Genomic DNA, 14,624 nt, shown 5'->3' on the forward strand with positions numbered 1-14,624 from the left:
CTGAAAATCGATAAAACGACTATATCTCAAAGCCGGAAGTGACGTAATCAATTAAAAAAAAATTTGCAATACGGTTCATATCATTATCTATTAGATCGCAAAGTTTCATGAAAATCAATTGAGTAGTTTTCGAGATCTCGCGTGCACAAAATTTGTAAGAAAAAAAAAATAATAATATAGAAGAATAGGGAAAAAGAAACAAAGCAAAAACAATAAGGTCTTCCGTTGGAAACGGAAGACCTTAATAATAGGGAAAAAGAAACCGAAGAATAACAAGAAGGTCTTCCGTTGGAAACGTTGGAAACGGAAGACCTTAATTAAGATATCTTGCTGTAAAATACAACGGTAAACAAGGTGGGACATGTCAAAAGTAGTACCTCATAAAAATACAATTCTAAATAATCACAATCGTCACAAATCCATGAAACGAAGTACAAATTCAAAGCAGAGCAACACGGACCTCTAAAAATATAGAGGTAGGATCAGGTGCCATGAAGCATCCTCTACAGACCGGTCACACCCACCGTGTGCTGTTTGTCGTAATGTTGTTATGTCCTATTGTTCTACCTTATCTATTTCTGTAATTATTTCAATAATGGATGATGCATATACTCCTTGTCTTTACCCAAACTGCGTATTCTTGCTTTGAACAGAGTGACCATGGGATCATCTGCTATTACCTCAAAATATGATACTTTTGCCTCTTTTGTTCGTACAAGCTCAAAAATGGCTTCTATGTTACAGTGTCTCATAACAAGGGTTTGGTCCTTATCAAACAGGTAATGAAAAAAGCAAATATAGATAAAAGGATGCCAAAACACGTATTGTGCTCTTGGACTATTAGGTGGCATTTTCTGCCTTATATTAGAGTTTCTCATCCTAAGGTATTTAGAAAGTTCTGTATAACTTTCGTCAAAAGACGAATCTGTTATTTTAAAACCAATTTCTTGAACTAGAGATGCATCAAACGATTCGGATCTAGTAAATTTTCCTTTCAAACAAATGTATGTGATCCACTCATACACGTGTGTTCTGTTTTTGTCATTTTGGACAGATATGAAATGTTCTCTCAACGCCTTCAAAATATCACAGTTATCCAGATAATCAGGTACAAGATCATGGTATTTTTCTATTACAGTAATCTTTAAAGGCATGCCAACGACTTTGTCCTTCCCCTTACGAAGCATCTCGTATGTCAGGTTTTGACATGCGCAATTGTCCTGCTTACACGGTCTCTGAATCTTTTCATGTAAAAATTTTAAGTACTCCTCGTCTTTTTTAACATCAGCACTATCTAGATGAATTTCATGATCAAACAAACTCGTGTTTTGTTCACCAGCCTCTTGTAATTCTTGATAATATTTACGATAAAGATCCGATCTCATTCCAACAATGATTTTTACATTTCTTATTTCATCCAGTATTCGTACCAAAGACTGATAGGCAGTTTTTGCCTTGACTAGTGAGCAAAGGTCATCATTCCACATCCCAAACCAGCCATATACAAACATAATTGTATTTTCTTCTACAGTGTTTGGTATATCTGTGTATCGACATTCTAGTGACGCCCAACCTTTTTTGTTTTGGAATCCCTTAGAGATACGACGGGATGTACTAGAAACAGAATTACCGAATTTTCCGACAACAATTATTGATTTTGCATCTGAATCATCATTCATGAGCAAAGCGATTCCATTGTGGACACTGTGGTCTTTTACAATTTTCTCCGTTGAATCTAAAATGCATTTTAAAACTTATAATCCAATATTTTCAAAAAGCTTGTAAATTTACATTCATACCTAACATAAGCAGCTTACAGCTTTAGTTTATATTGAAGTTTGTTTATCATCATGACTCAAGTTAATCATATAAATTTAAACAATGTATTATTCAAGACGTATTTGTCTGTGTTGTGTTACAAATTAAACTATATCAAACCAATTTTATTGCATGTTTTAGTAGGGGTGAGTTTTGACTTATTCAAATGAATTGGAATTATATATACATGCATATTTAATCACCTGAATTTAACCTTTGCGGTATCTTGTCTTCATTTGGACTTAATAAGCCTGAAATATATACAAAAAAATAATAAGCTTAATTTTTTGTAACGTGTTAGTCTCAAAACTATTTTGAGTAAATTGTTGTAAATCATATTTTCACCTGCAGTTAGACTAGCATTAAATTCCTGTTCAGCAGTTTGGTTATCTGAATAGGATAAAAAATTATATTAACATGATATATAATATAGCTTCAGAGTTAGAACCGGCCGGATAGTCACTGTATCCTTAGTTCCACTCAAATGTATAAGAAAAACTTTAAGTACAATTGTTTATTGACAATACACTTCAATTAATATTCTCCGAAAATATATCTATAGCTGATGTGTTTATTTTTCTAACAAAGCGAACAGAGAAATCTTACTTGAACGTCTCCTAAGAAAAAATATAAGAAGAGCCATGGCGGAAAGAATCAGCATAATGCCAAAAGAAACGGCGATTACTAGGCCAACATCGTTTCCAGAATCGTTATTGGGATCTGGCTTTCTATAGAAAAAATAATTTAACTTTGGTGAAAATCCTACGTCTTTAAGTCTTACAATTTTATGTACATGTATAAATAAAATTTTTGGCGAGTACTTTTGCTCATTTTATACATGAATGCGTATTTTTTTTATTGAAACATAAAACCAGATTGTGATATGAATTCTATTTATTATTACTAAATCATGTAATCTTGAAAAATGCGAACATCAATTTATTATGCTGTGCATATGTTGTTCGATTAAGGTACTTCACTACACCTTGACTTCTACTTTTCACGACACTACGTCACAAGATGGCGATTCAAATGTTTTGTTAAATTGTTTATATCAATCAATTCAGATGTATATCGTCATAGCTCAGTGGTTAAAGTTTGTGAACCGCAGATCATGAGTACGAATCTGCCTGTGGCTTTTGTTTATGTTTACTGAATGAAATTTATTAAAATATCATTTTTATCCAAAATTGCACATTTTTTTCGCCTATTTGACATATACACTTCTTATCCATCATGCTCACTATCATAATCAAGTAATTTTTAGTCATTTGAGAAACTATTTGAAGGTGTAGTGAAGTACCTTAAGAACACACTAAGCGTATATGTGATACAGGGGGCTAAGTTACAAACATTTGAATAAATTTAATATAAAAAGTATATATTTACTTCAAATATTAAAGTTAAATATTAACTTTAGGGCAACTAAAAATATAGACAGAGAGACAATTAAGCATTATGCTGTTTTCCTTGGGGTATTAACACTTACGTTTTCGCACTCGCTGTATTGTTACCAAAGCATTCTGGATCTGTAAAACGAAAATGTCTGTGTTATTTTATATGCAAACACAGTATATTTCAACAGACATTCCTTCAGTCAACCCACTAAGTACTGATTTGATCATATGTATATTTATCATATTTTAATACAAAATGTACTTTATTTCCTTGTTGATATACCACGCTTTGAATGTTAGAAATATAGTCATCGGTACATATATAGTACTTGCAAATATAAACTTCGTCAGATACAAATGAACTGTTTGGACAGGGTGGTTTCGTTTTGTCGCATGGTTTCCAGTCGATGAAACCATCCTCATTAAAAATAGGACAATTGCCTAAAAGGAAAAAATAGAATTATGTAAATACGGGATTGGTCATTTATTAAAGGAAGTGAACATGAAAAAATTATCAAGGGCTCAAATTTGTCTGTTTGATGTGTATAATGATATCTGAAAACCATTTAGACAGAGCTTTCCTCAGTAAAAAGATATACCACTTAGAATAACTAATTCTTGCAATCCATGAGCGCTGCCATATTGTTAAAATCATTACCTCCCTGCTGGGTTATCTCTAAGCATCTAAGAGAGGGCAGCACTGATGCTGCCGTCAGTGAGACACATTGCAATTTTACACACGTGTAGTAACAGGGATAAAATGCCATCATCAAAATGTGAATGGAAACTTGAAAGGAATGTGAAGAGTTGTCATTTTAAACAGTGTTTATGGAGGAAGATTTTGGATCTCAGAATGATGCATTCCCACCAGCAGTTAATGTGACATGTAACTAGAATGGAATGTCCGTGGATCAGTGTTATTGTGACCTATTTTTTCTTGCACTCGGGAATTTCTTGTTTATGAGTTTGAACATTATGTGTGCTACATAAATGAGCACACAAGGTGCATTGCACAGCATCCTGACTTTTAAAAAGTGTCTTAGTCCTGTTATTCTTCTGACAGCATAAACAGAACCGGCGTACATATCATCAAGATCTCATGTATAAAAAAAAACAAATCAGAAAAATTTCCAAGGCATTTAAATAAAAAGTAACGGTAAGAAACCCCACATGGAAAATGGAATTACAATTTTATATTAATTTAAATTGAAATCTAAAAACAGCATTTTATTTATGTAAACACTGACTGCCACATGCATCTCCGTAGTACAAACATCTGGAATGTGATGGTCTTATATTTCACAAATTAATTTATCTATATTCATTTTTTGTACAAATCATAAATAGTTATCTGAGGTTCATTTATAGAAATGTACTAAATCCTTGTCTTCTCATGACAGTACACAAAATTTTTCTTCACATCAAGGCATATTTTTTCTTCGTAACTTTTATCAACTCTGTACATAAACACTGGCCTAGTTCCAACATTGACCCAGTCACCAGCAGCAATGTGGCTTATCTACATCAGAGAACAGATGCATGCTGGGGAATAATGGATTACCTCCATAAACCTTTCACTGAGAGTGTTAAATTGGTAAAATCTCTTGATAGAAATAAACAAATAGGTAACAGACCTCATTTTTAAGTTTCAAAAGGCTTTTATAATTTATTAAGCAACAATTATTTTTTTCATGTTCACTTCCTTTAAGAAAAATGTGTGACCTTTACTGTCATATTTTTTTTTTTATCAATGTTAACCTGTCTAATTTCAAAGCCTTTATTGTTACAAATTTGGTGATCAGTTAATGTGAAGCCAAGTTGAGTACCTTCAATTACCAATGTCTTTTCCACACATCTCTCCCATTTCCCGCCCTCGCTATCAGCCAGACAATGGTACACACTCTGTCCTCCACAGTCTCCACTTTTTGTTTTCGCGCGTGCGTCCCATGCTTCTTTTGTAACGGGACACACATCCACGTTTCCTTTTTAACCCTGTTATGTTATTCAAACAGATGATATACTACCACATTTTATACGATTTTATTCTTAAAACAATAAGGACGCTAGTAAAGATAAAAGGACAAATTCAAGAACAAGTACACTTCGTTCTATAATAAGAGTAACTTTTTTTGTCATAAGAAAATTGCATAGCAAAAATTATCATTTTACCTTTCTCTTGCCTTAATGTTGAAGAACAGAAGGACAGACACAGGACTTCAAGTTATTAGACAACGTCCATTTGAAACACTGTGCCGGATAATTATGCCAGTGTCAAGGTGGCATTTTTACACGCGTTTAAAATGCAGTTTCGGAAAATCCATAAATACTAAATGATAGAACATTGTCTAGAGAGTATTTAACCACTTTTGTATTTAATGTGTTTTACCTGACAGGTGAGGTATTTACCTTTAAAAATTAATATCCCATAGGAAAATAATAATTCCCGTAGGTGAAATGATCCTACAGGATTTTCTACAAATAGGAGAACAGTATTTCCTGCAGGAATTTGATTCAAGCAGGTAGTTTTCCTATAGGAAATTTAGATTTCCTATCGGATTTTATGAAATCCCATCGGAATTGAAATTCCTCTAGAAATTCCTGTATTTCGATAGGAAATTTCAAATTTCCTATTGGAATATTGTTTTTCCTATGGGAAAAATTATTTTCCTGTAGGAATTTATTTTTGAAAGGTAAATATCTCACCTAAAAGGTGAAATACAATGATAACAAAGGTTGTTGTTAACTCTTTAAGCAATTGTCTATCATATGGCATATTTGATTTTTTCGATGTATGCAGCTTAGACGGGTGCAAAAACGTCACCTTGGCATTGGCATAATTATCTGGCACAGTGTTGTGAGCTTATAGCAGAGATGAGATCTAAAACTTTCAATTATTTCAGCAGGATGTCGATTTTGTCTTTTATAATAAAGTGTGATCTTACCACATTCACATCGAAAATGTCGTAGACATATTTTAAATATACTAAAAGCAGAAATAAAAGGAATAAACTTTAAAACTCATTCTTCATCAAGAGCTTGTTTAACTATTAAACTATATGTATGACTTATACTAATATCACTTGATGAAAATAAATGCTTTTGAAATAGGATAAAGCAAAATTTTGAAACATTTGACTCAAATCATAATCATGTTTCTGTAACAAAGATCAAGTAATCTATTTAGAATTTAATCATACAGAATTTTTTATCTGAGCTATCCTGTTATCTAAAAAGTTAATTGCAGAAAGGGTTTATGACTCCATAATTTAATTTTGGTTGTAACGCGCTTTCTGATTGGCTAAAAAATTATTTTATATCATATAAAGAATGTAGCCTACGTCATAGTTAGACTAACGTCAAAAATGTATCAATAAGCCTGACGTTACGTTTGAATTTTGTACAATTTTACGTCATTTGAAAGGTCAAATGATCGTTTTTATCTACAATGAAGAGTAGAAAAATTAAATTATAAGCAATGAATTCAATATTTATTAGTTTTATACGATATAAAATGGATTTGAAACAGTTTACGCTTTTTATACATTTACAATTTTAGTAGAAGACTTCCTGGTTGACATAATTATGAAGTCAGGTTTTTTTTTACAGTTGTGTGAGAGTAGAGAAGAAGATTTTAAAACATTATATGCATTAAAACTGTATAGCCATATTGCACCCCCTCCCCTTACGGCCTGTACTCCTCACCCAAGGGCCATTACTTTCAAAAATGTGGTAGAGTACTTCACGGACATAATAGCCATGCATTTAGTTTTTTTTCTTAAATATTTATGGGAGTGGAGAAGATGATTTTCTAACAATTAGAATATGTTTACTATATGGCCATACATTCTACAGCCTGAATCCGTGACCCAGGAGTCATGAATTTCAAAATTAAGGTAGAAAACTTAATGGACATTATAGCCACGTACTCTGAATTTCACAATTTAGCTAGGGCTTCGTGGACATTATAACCATGCAATTTTCCTCACATGTGTGGGAGAAGAGAAAATTTTGAAAATTTGGCTTTTTCCCATATTTTGATTTCTCAAATCATAGAGATGCTTCACACCAAAATTGGTAACAATTTGCTTTGTTGTAAAATTGTAAACATACGACGCACGACGGCGGATGAAAACAGTTAGCAATAGGTCACATGAGTTTATTCAGATGACCTAAAATTTATAAAAATAGAAATTTTAGCATAACATAAAATGATATATTTGAATAAATCTTTACTACAAAAAAAAAATAATCTGTCGAAATTGCACAACTCCACTCTATCATTAGAGCCCTGTCCTAAGACCAGAACCCCTGACCAAGTGGCCATGAAATAATTAAGTTTGGAAGAAGCATTATTCCTCATCATAACTGTGTACTTAGTTAATCGGTTTAATACCCGGGAACATAGGAGAAAATTTTCAAGAATTAATGTATTTTCCTTATATAATCATTAGAGCCCCGTCATAACACCAAAACCCTGACCCATGGGTCATGAAATTTACAAACTTAAAAGACGAATCCTTCCTTATCATAACTATGATCTTGGTTTATTGGCTTAATGCTCAGGAACAGAGGGGATGATTCTCTAAGAATGAATGCATCAGTTTTACTTCATAATCATTAGAGCCCCACCCTAGCCTCAGAGACCCTGACCCAGCGGTCATGAATTGACCTGACAGGTGACCTAAAAAGAAATATTTCCATATTTAGTCAACCATTTGTCCTTTGGTAAAAAAAAAATCTTTTGAGCGAGGGTAGAAGGAGAGATATCATTCAGAAAAACTTTATTAAGAATAAACACATAAACACATAAACGGTCATTTGTCCAATTTATGAATTCAACAATAAAAAGCAACCCACTGAAATAAGTTTACAAAATTATCAAAATATTAGAGAGATGTCAAAATGTCGGAAGTTTAATAAACAATAATGAAATTATTATTACAATATTAAATTGATATAGATGTAGACGAAATCTTCAAGAGAAAGACTGTCACTTGCTAGCTTTAATAAACCCCTTTGGAATCAGAAAGGAATACGAAACGAATAGGGTATACAGAACCAAATTAATACAATGTAAATAAAATGTATCACTATAAGGTTTTTATGGTGGGTAAATGGGAAGAAATAATAAGAAGGAGAATATGTATGACTAAATTATACTGCAAAGTAGGAGGATTTTTATTTGGTAAATGTGATCTACAGAAAAAAATGCGCGTATTTCTTTATTAATTTTTTGTAATAAAATATTTTTAAAATATGAGATGTTTAATATCATAGAAATAGGTAAATGTACATATGACAATATTTGAGTCAAAAGATACTTATGCTCAGTTTCAAGCGAAACTTTCAGTTGATAAGACAATTTCAAATAAATCCTAGATAGCGGAAATTCGAGCAGAGAATTATTTGGGTATTGTTTGCTTGCTCTTTTAGAAGTTTTATTTCAAATAATAGATAATTTTCATATGACATTCTTTTTTTCGCATTATGACAGTAAATTAAATAAAATACATGTACTATGTGTAAATATGTGTATTTTTGTACAAATAACCGGTTTAACCGATTGGAATTACTTGCTATTAACCGATTAGTTATTCTGTAATCAATTGCTATTCCTAATTTAATTATACAGCTTCTCTCATCCAAAAATGCCTAGTTATTGGCGTTATTTGAATTGTGTACAAGAAACATATCATGTATATTCAAAACAACATTATCTAGAAAAGATTCTTGCGTAATCAGTCTGAGGTGTAATATTTTTTAATTGGTATAAACTACTTTTTGAATGATGTGGGTGACTTTAAGAGTTTTTACTGTGTATATTCTTATGTTGCATTTTGCAATATACTCAGTGGTTTCCAGAACATGATTTCAACAAAGAATTATACGAATGTCACAAAATGTAACACAGTATATCTTGAGAAACGTTTGAAGAGTATCTCCACAACAATTTCTATGGCTTAATTTAACTTTGAAACAACTTTGAATCCCTTCATTGGCACCAGATCACAGACTAAGCAAATAATATTCCCTGCATCAAATGTCTGCACTGTAAATTCACGTTAAAATAAACCAGATAGCACTAAAAAAAAAAATAGGTGAACTATGCACCCTTCCCTGTGACATAGTTTCAGCAAATTTATACCTATGCTGTATAGAATGTCAAGGGAATTTCCCAATGCAAATGTTTACTTTTATATACCCTGTAACTTACTCCTCCTTTAGTCCTAGGTCATAGTTTAATCAAATTCAAAATGGGTGAATGCACCTTTAGAATTAAAATCCTATATATAGACATGTATTTAAAGAATCAAATCGTGATTGATTTTTCAATATGTTGTCAAGGAAGTATATCTGTTTATAATTTGTTATTTATTGTTTTTGGTCATATTTTTCTTAAGTGTATGCTTGACCAAGTTGTTAGCAAGAAACACACTGAGGAAAGTGTATAATAAATGTATGTTTATATATAAAAAGTATTAATTGATAAATCAATATTGTCGGGATAGAATTGAATCAACAATTGTTTAGATGCCTCATATTGTAGCTTCAAAAAGATGAACTACTTTACTCTTTGGCTTTGAATCTTTTTATACCTTTGAAAGAAACACGTCACTATCATGTAGAGTTACATGTAGACTTGAACGCTTTTCAGTAGGAACTACCTGATAGACATTAGAAATTCCAGTAGTATATCCCAGAAGTATCCGAAACGTAATAATTAGATTAGAGTCGACGTCGGGTTTACATGAGCATTGGTAATAAATGCAGTATAAGTAGTTACTTACTCACGTACATTTTTTCGAGTCGCCATTTTAGACAAGTTTCATCGTGTATAGCATGCATACATATATATTCACAGAGATCTTAGATATCTTTAAATGGAAATATTGAGTACTGGCAAACTTCAAACGTCAAAGCTTTTTGGGGGCGGCGCAACTAAATTTAATCAAAGGACTGAAGTACTGACGGGAGTTGATTTTATCGATTATTATTTATTTTAAAATCAACGATATATTATTTTGCATTGCAAGTAGTTTGTAATCTGTATTTGAATTAAGTACATTTCTATGATATGAATTCTCGGACTTTTCCGACAAAAATTTCGAGAAAACCTCGTGTGAATCATCTTGACTAATATTTAAAGATAGAATTAATTCCATCAAACTATGATATATCCAAAAAATTGTACGGATCCAAGCAATATTGAATTATAGTCTCGGCTGTCTCCGTTAATCTCCGGAAAAAAGGCTATATAGCAGTTTTCCCCCACGAAAAGCTGACTATGTAGTGGGTGTTCTCTCTTTTTATAGTCAGAATACCCCCACGGAAAACCTACTGTATAGTGGATTTTCCCCCTTTTTTAAATTCCAGTCATGTTTATGGCGGACCATTTGTGGCAATAATTTGCAATAACTGATATGATATTAATTTCTCACAATAAAGGATAAGTATGGCATTTATTAATACTTTACATAGAATAAAATACATGGTTGTTCCACCCCTAATATGAACAAAAGCACGCGCCTTCATAATGTTCATTTGTCATCTTCATTTATTTCACCTTTTGTTACACCTTTTTGGAACACCTTTTACACGGATTTCGGAATAACTCGAATCTTTTTCATCTTATCGACGCTTATCTACAGTTTGGACTTCTACGTTATGAACACGTGAGAACACATTTGAATGAAAATACGCCGGTTTGGAACTTCAACTTTCTTATGTAACAGTATTACCATCTATGTATAAGCTCCTCCCAGGAAACTAGCTGACCAATCTTGACTTAATTTTGTAGAGGAAAGGAATAAGAAGTGGAAATGTATTACTCCCTTCGTCCAAAAGGCTATCAGTGTTGAATTAATACCGTTAGAATTGACGATCTTAAATGCAATTTTTTATTACTTCTTCTAAATATCAAACGAAAGACAGGGTGCAATGATATGATGAGAAACTGAAATGTTTTACTTTGATTGACGGGGTTCTAAATTATGGGTAAGGGGTATTATTATTGATAATGTATTAAAAGCATGTGAAAAGTTAGTATTTAAAATTTTGTTTTACAGTTACGCATATTCATATTCATATTTTTAAGCACATATTTTTACGAAACGCGAGATTTTATGATGTAAACATTTAAAAAAAAATGAAATGGTTTCACAACCAGAACAAAGTCGGTATCTTTGCTGGTTACTTAGGAAAATATGAAATAGAGCCTGAACTAACCTTATGTATATATTATCATTCACTAATTGCTAATTTTCCTGCATTTTAGTTTGTAACGTGATTTATATAAATCTTCAATTTTGAAAACGATGCAATATAAAACAAGATATACGATTCATTTACCTAAAAATCTTATTATACTTTTTGTTTCATATTTTTGCAATAAAGATTTACTAAGTACTTGTGTACCATTTTATTTCTTCGAACAATGAAACAAGGGTAATTCACAAAAAAAACAAAAACAAAAACAAAAAAAAAAGCTAACACATCTTTTGTGATGAGCTGACTTATTTTTTTTTTAAATATAAGCTTGTTATTCTAAGCAACTAACAAGTAAAAAAAAGTCGTATATCAAATGCGCTTAAGTCGGTGATTTATTTTTGTTTTTCGGTTGCTACTTTTATTTTTAAAAAAAATTATTGATTAAATTTTTTATCTAGTTATATATTATATCATTAGTCATCTTATGAATTGATTAAATGTTCTGAAGAATAATGAATTTAACCGCGTACGTTTTTAAAAAATTTTGTTCGTAAATTTAAAAAGAAAAGCAGAATAAAACATAATTTTCAACCATTTTGATATAAAGAAATATATGAGTGAGTGTGAATTTTTAAATGATGTTTTTACTTTTAAATGACCGTAAAAATATGTTCATGAGGTCATTTATAGTTTTTGAGATATGGGGCCATAAAAAATACATTATTCTTTATAATTGGATTTCAAACATCGGGCTAGGAAACAACAAAGGCGCCTACCCTGTGGGGCTAAAATTTTCAGGGTCATCTAATAGTGGTATACCACTATCACTCTGAAAAAATGGTTAAGTTGTCATCTCTAGAATTTGAGATTCGGGTCCCCACTTCTAGAACATTACTCAATCATTATAATGGGGTTTGAAACATCGGGCCCCGAAACATCGAGGGCCCCTACCCTGAGGGCTGACATTTTCAGTGTCATCTACAAGTGGTAAACCACTGCCACTGTAAAAATATGGTGATATTGTCATCTTTAGTTTATGAAAAATTGGACCCTAAATAATATGCACTATAATCATTATATTAGGATTTTAAACATCGGGCTCTGAAACATCGGAAACAAAATTTCTCTAGAACAGAGGTTTAGCCTGGATATAATTTGCACAAACAGACAGACAGACTGATAGATTTATCAAAACATTCTTAAAACATTTTCACTTACAATTTCAGAGCACAGAATTATGCATATACGTGTATATCTCCAAGCATATATATAACCAAGCATTTTCAATTTTTCAATTATTACCTAAAATAAGTTCTATATGTAATTCCATTACACATATTCAATTTTCAGCATTGTCTATAAAAATAATAAATCGGCAAAACGAAACTTAGCCTGTACAGATGAATCCAGATATATGCAATCTGGGAGTGAAGAAACATTGATTTTAATCTTAAATGGATTTTCATAAATATTTTTTTATAAAATCTGAACCAAAACGTGAGGGAGAAACCCTAGAGGCTACTATATAGTAGGTTTTCCGGGGGGGGGGGGAAGCTACTATGGGGGAAAACTGCTATACAACACTGGTTTGCCAGAGTAGACTGCATAGGAGAGTTGATTAAAATCAACTCCCAACAAAACATACTGAAATACGAAACAGACCAGCTTAAAACAAAATCAAAAGACCCTTTTGCAAATTAACAGACACCGATGTAAAGCAAACGATCACCGATGCAAAACCAAAAGTCATTCACTGAATTAACGCTAGATGGCGTGCAAAGAGGTATCATGAGAAATCATAGCCTGGAGAAAACGTAACCTGGGGAAATCATACCCACGAACTAAAGTGCGTTTCCTCCAAGATAAAACGTACCTGAGTACGTCTTCTCTTAGAGAATTTGTACCCAGAATTAAAATACTCATGAAAACTGTTCAAATGCATTAAATTATTCAATAAATTATTGTATCTTTTTTGCTATAATTATATTGTTTAGAAAATGATGTATATGATTAATTAATTTGGCAAAAGTTGTATTTAAACTAGTCGGCAATTAACCAATCGATACACAAATATAATTTTTAAAAAAAACTTATATTTTTGATTGCATTATGATTGGAGAATTTAAGGATGAGTATATCAGGAAGACGATGGCGTGGTTTTTGTGTGAGCTCAAAGCATGTGTTTATTTACAAATACTGCAATTAAATGCCAATAACAAACACAGTTAATTATTTGATTCTATCCATAATTATGATTAAACACAGAAAAAAATAATTTTTAAATATAATTTTTACTAATTTCACAACCATGGTAGCAATTATAAGACTCGAGCTTTGATTACAAAGCGAAGAATTTTACTTGGTGTATCTTTCTTGTATCTCATTCTAGAAATCAAATTTGGAAAAATAAATTTTAAAACGTTTGAGCTTAAATTGTGTACAAGTCCCTTTAAATAATTAACCAATACATAGATAAGAATCACCTTTTATGATCTATTCAAGATATTATCGCTAAAATTTTATAAAGTCCTGTGTCTTTGTGCATGAAAATAGATTTTATCACTATTCTCCAGAGTATGTTTTCTTCAGGTTACGTTTTCCCCAGCTGGTTATGATTTCTTCTGATACCTCTTTGCACGCTATCTAGCGTCAATAAAGTGAATCACTGTTGGTTTTTCTCGGTGGTCGTATTGTTTGCATCGGTGTTTGTTGATTTTTCAAATGAGTCTGTTGATTTTTTCTGTTTTGTCTGGTCTGTTTTGCATAATTTAGTATGCTTTTAAATACATTGCAATTTATCAAAATAAATATCGGGGGTGGGGGTGGTTAAAACTTGGGCCATTTTCAAACGAGAGGGATTTTGCCCGGTTTAATTTTTCCACAGAGGATTCTATGCTGGTACAATCTTCCGGGAGAGGGAGCTAACAAGAGCCTGTTTTCAAAGTGGGAAAGGACAAACGTCTTATATGCTACAGCATCGGCTCTCAGATATGTCATGACAATGGAAATGTGGAGATCGTTTTCAAAATCTTCAATATTTGTTAGCTCGCCCAACACTAGAAATGTAATAAAAGCGATTAATTCACAATTAATGTAGTAGTCTTCATTTCTGAATGGGGATTATATAGATCAATCTCTTTTGAGAACTATGCGGTTTTTGCTGTACATTTCATTAGTCCTGTAAAGTCCCTAATATTGGGT

The 14,624-nt window shown here is 31.9% G+C and overlaps 1 protein-coding gene across 1 annotated transcript; it reads right to left on the reverse strand.

The window, feature by feature from the left end:
* Positions 1-321: 321 nt before the first annotated feature.
* LOC128189171 (uncharacterized) lies at positions 322-5,203 on the reverse strand. Its single transcript, XM_052860668.1, has 7 exons — positions 5,052-5,203; positions 3,549-3,656; positions 3,308-3,347; positions 2,425-2,546; positions 2,164-2,208; positions 2,022-2,069; positions 322-1,735 (listed from the first exon to the last, which is right to left on the reverse strand). Exons 1-7 carry the CDS (start codon positions 5,077-5,079, stop codon positions 585-587), a joined length of 1,542 nt encoding a protein of 513 aa, XP_052716628.1. The 5' UTR covers positions 5,080-5,203; the 3' UTR covers positions 322-584.
* Between the last annotated feature and the right edge of the window lie 9,421 nt (positions 5,204-14,624).

Source organism: Crassostrea angulata, chromosome 6 (assembly GCF_025612915.1).
Source record: "Crassostrea angulata isolate pt1a10 chromosome 6, ASM2561291v2, whole genome shotgun sequence".
Lineage (NCBI taxonomy): Eukaryota > Metazoa > Mollusca > Bivalvia > Ostreida > Ostreidae > Magallana > Magallana angulata.

Excerpts from the sequence above, each read along its gene's own strand:
- LOC128189171 (XM_052860668.1), bottom strand. The coding sequence starts at position 5,079 with ATGGGAGAGATGTGTGGAAAAGACATTG. Across the intron at positions 2,547-3,307 it reads AATACAGCGAGTGCGAAAAC|AAAGCCAGATCCCAATAACG; the intron begins GTAAGTGTTAAT and ends TTTTTTCTATAG. Across the intron at positions 2,209-2,424 it reads TTTTCTTAGGAGACGTTCAA|ATAACCAAACTGCTGAACAG; the intron begins GTAAGATTTCTC and ends TATCCTATTCAG.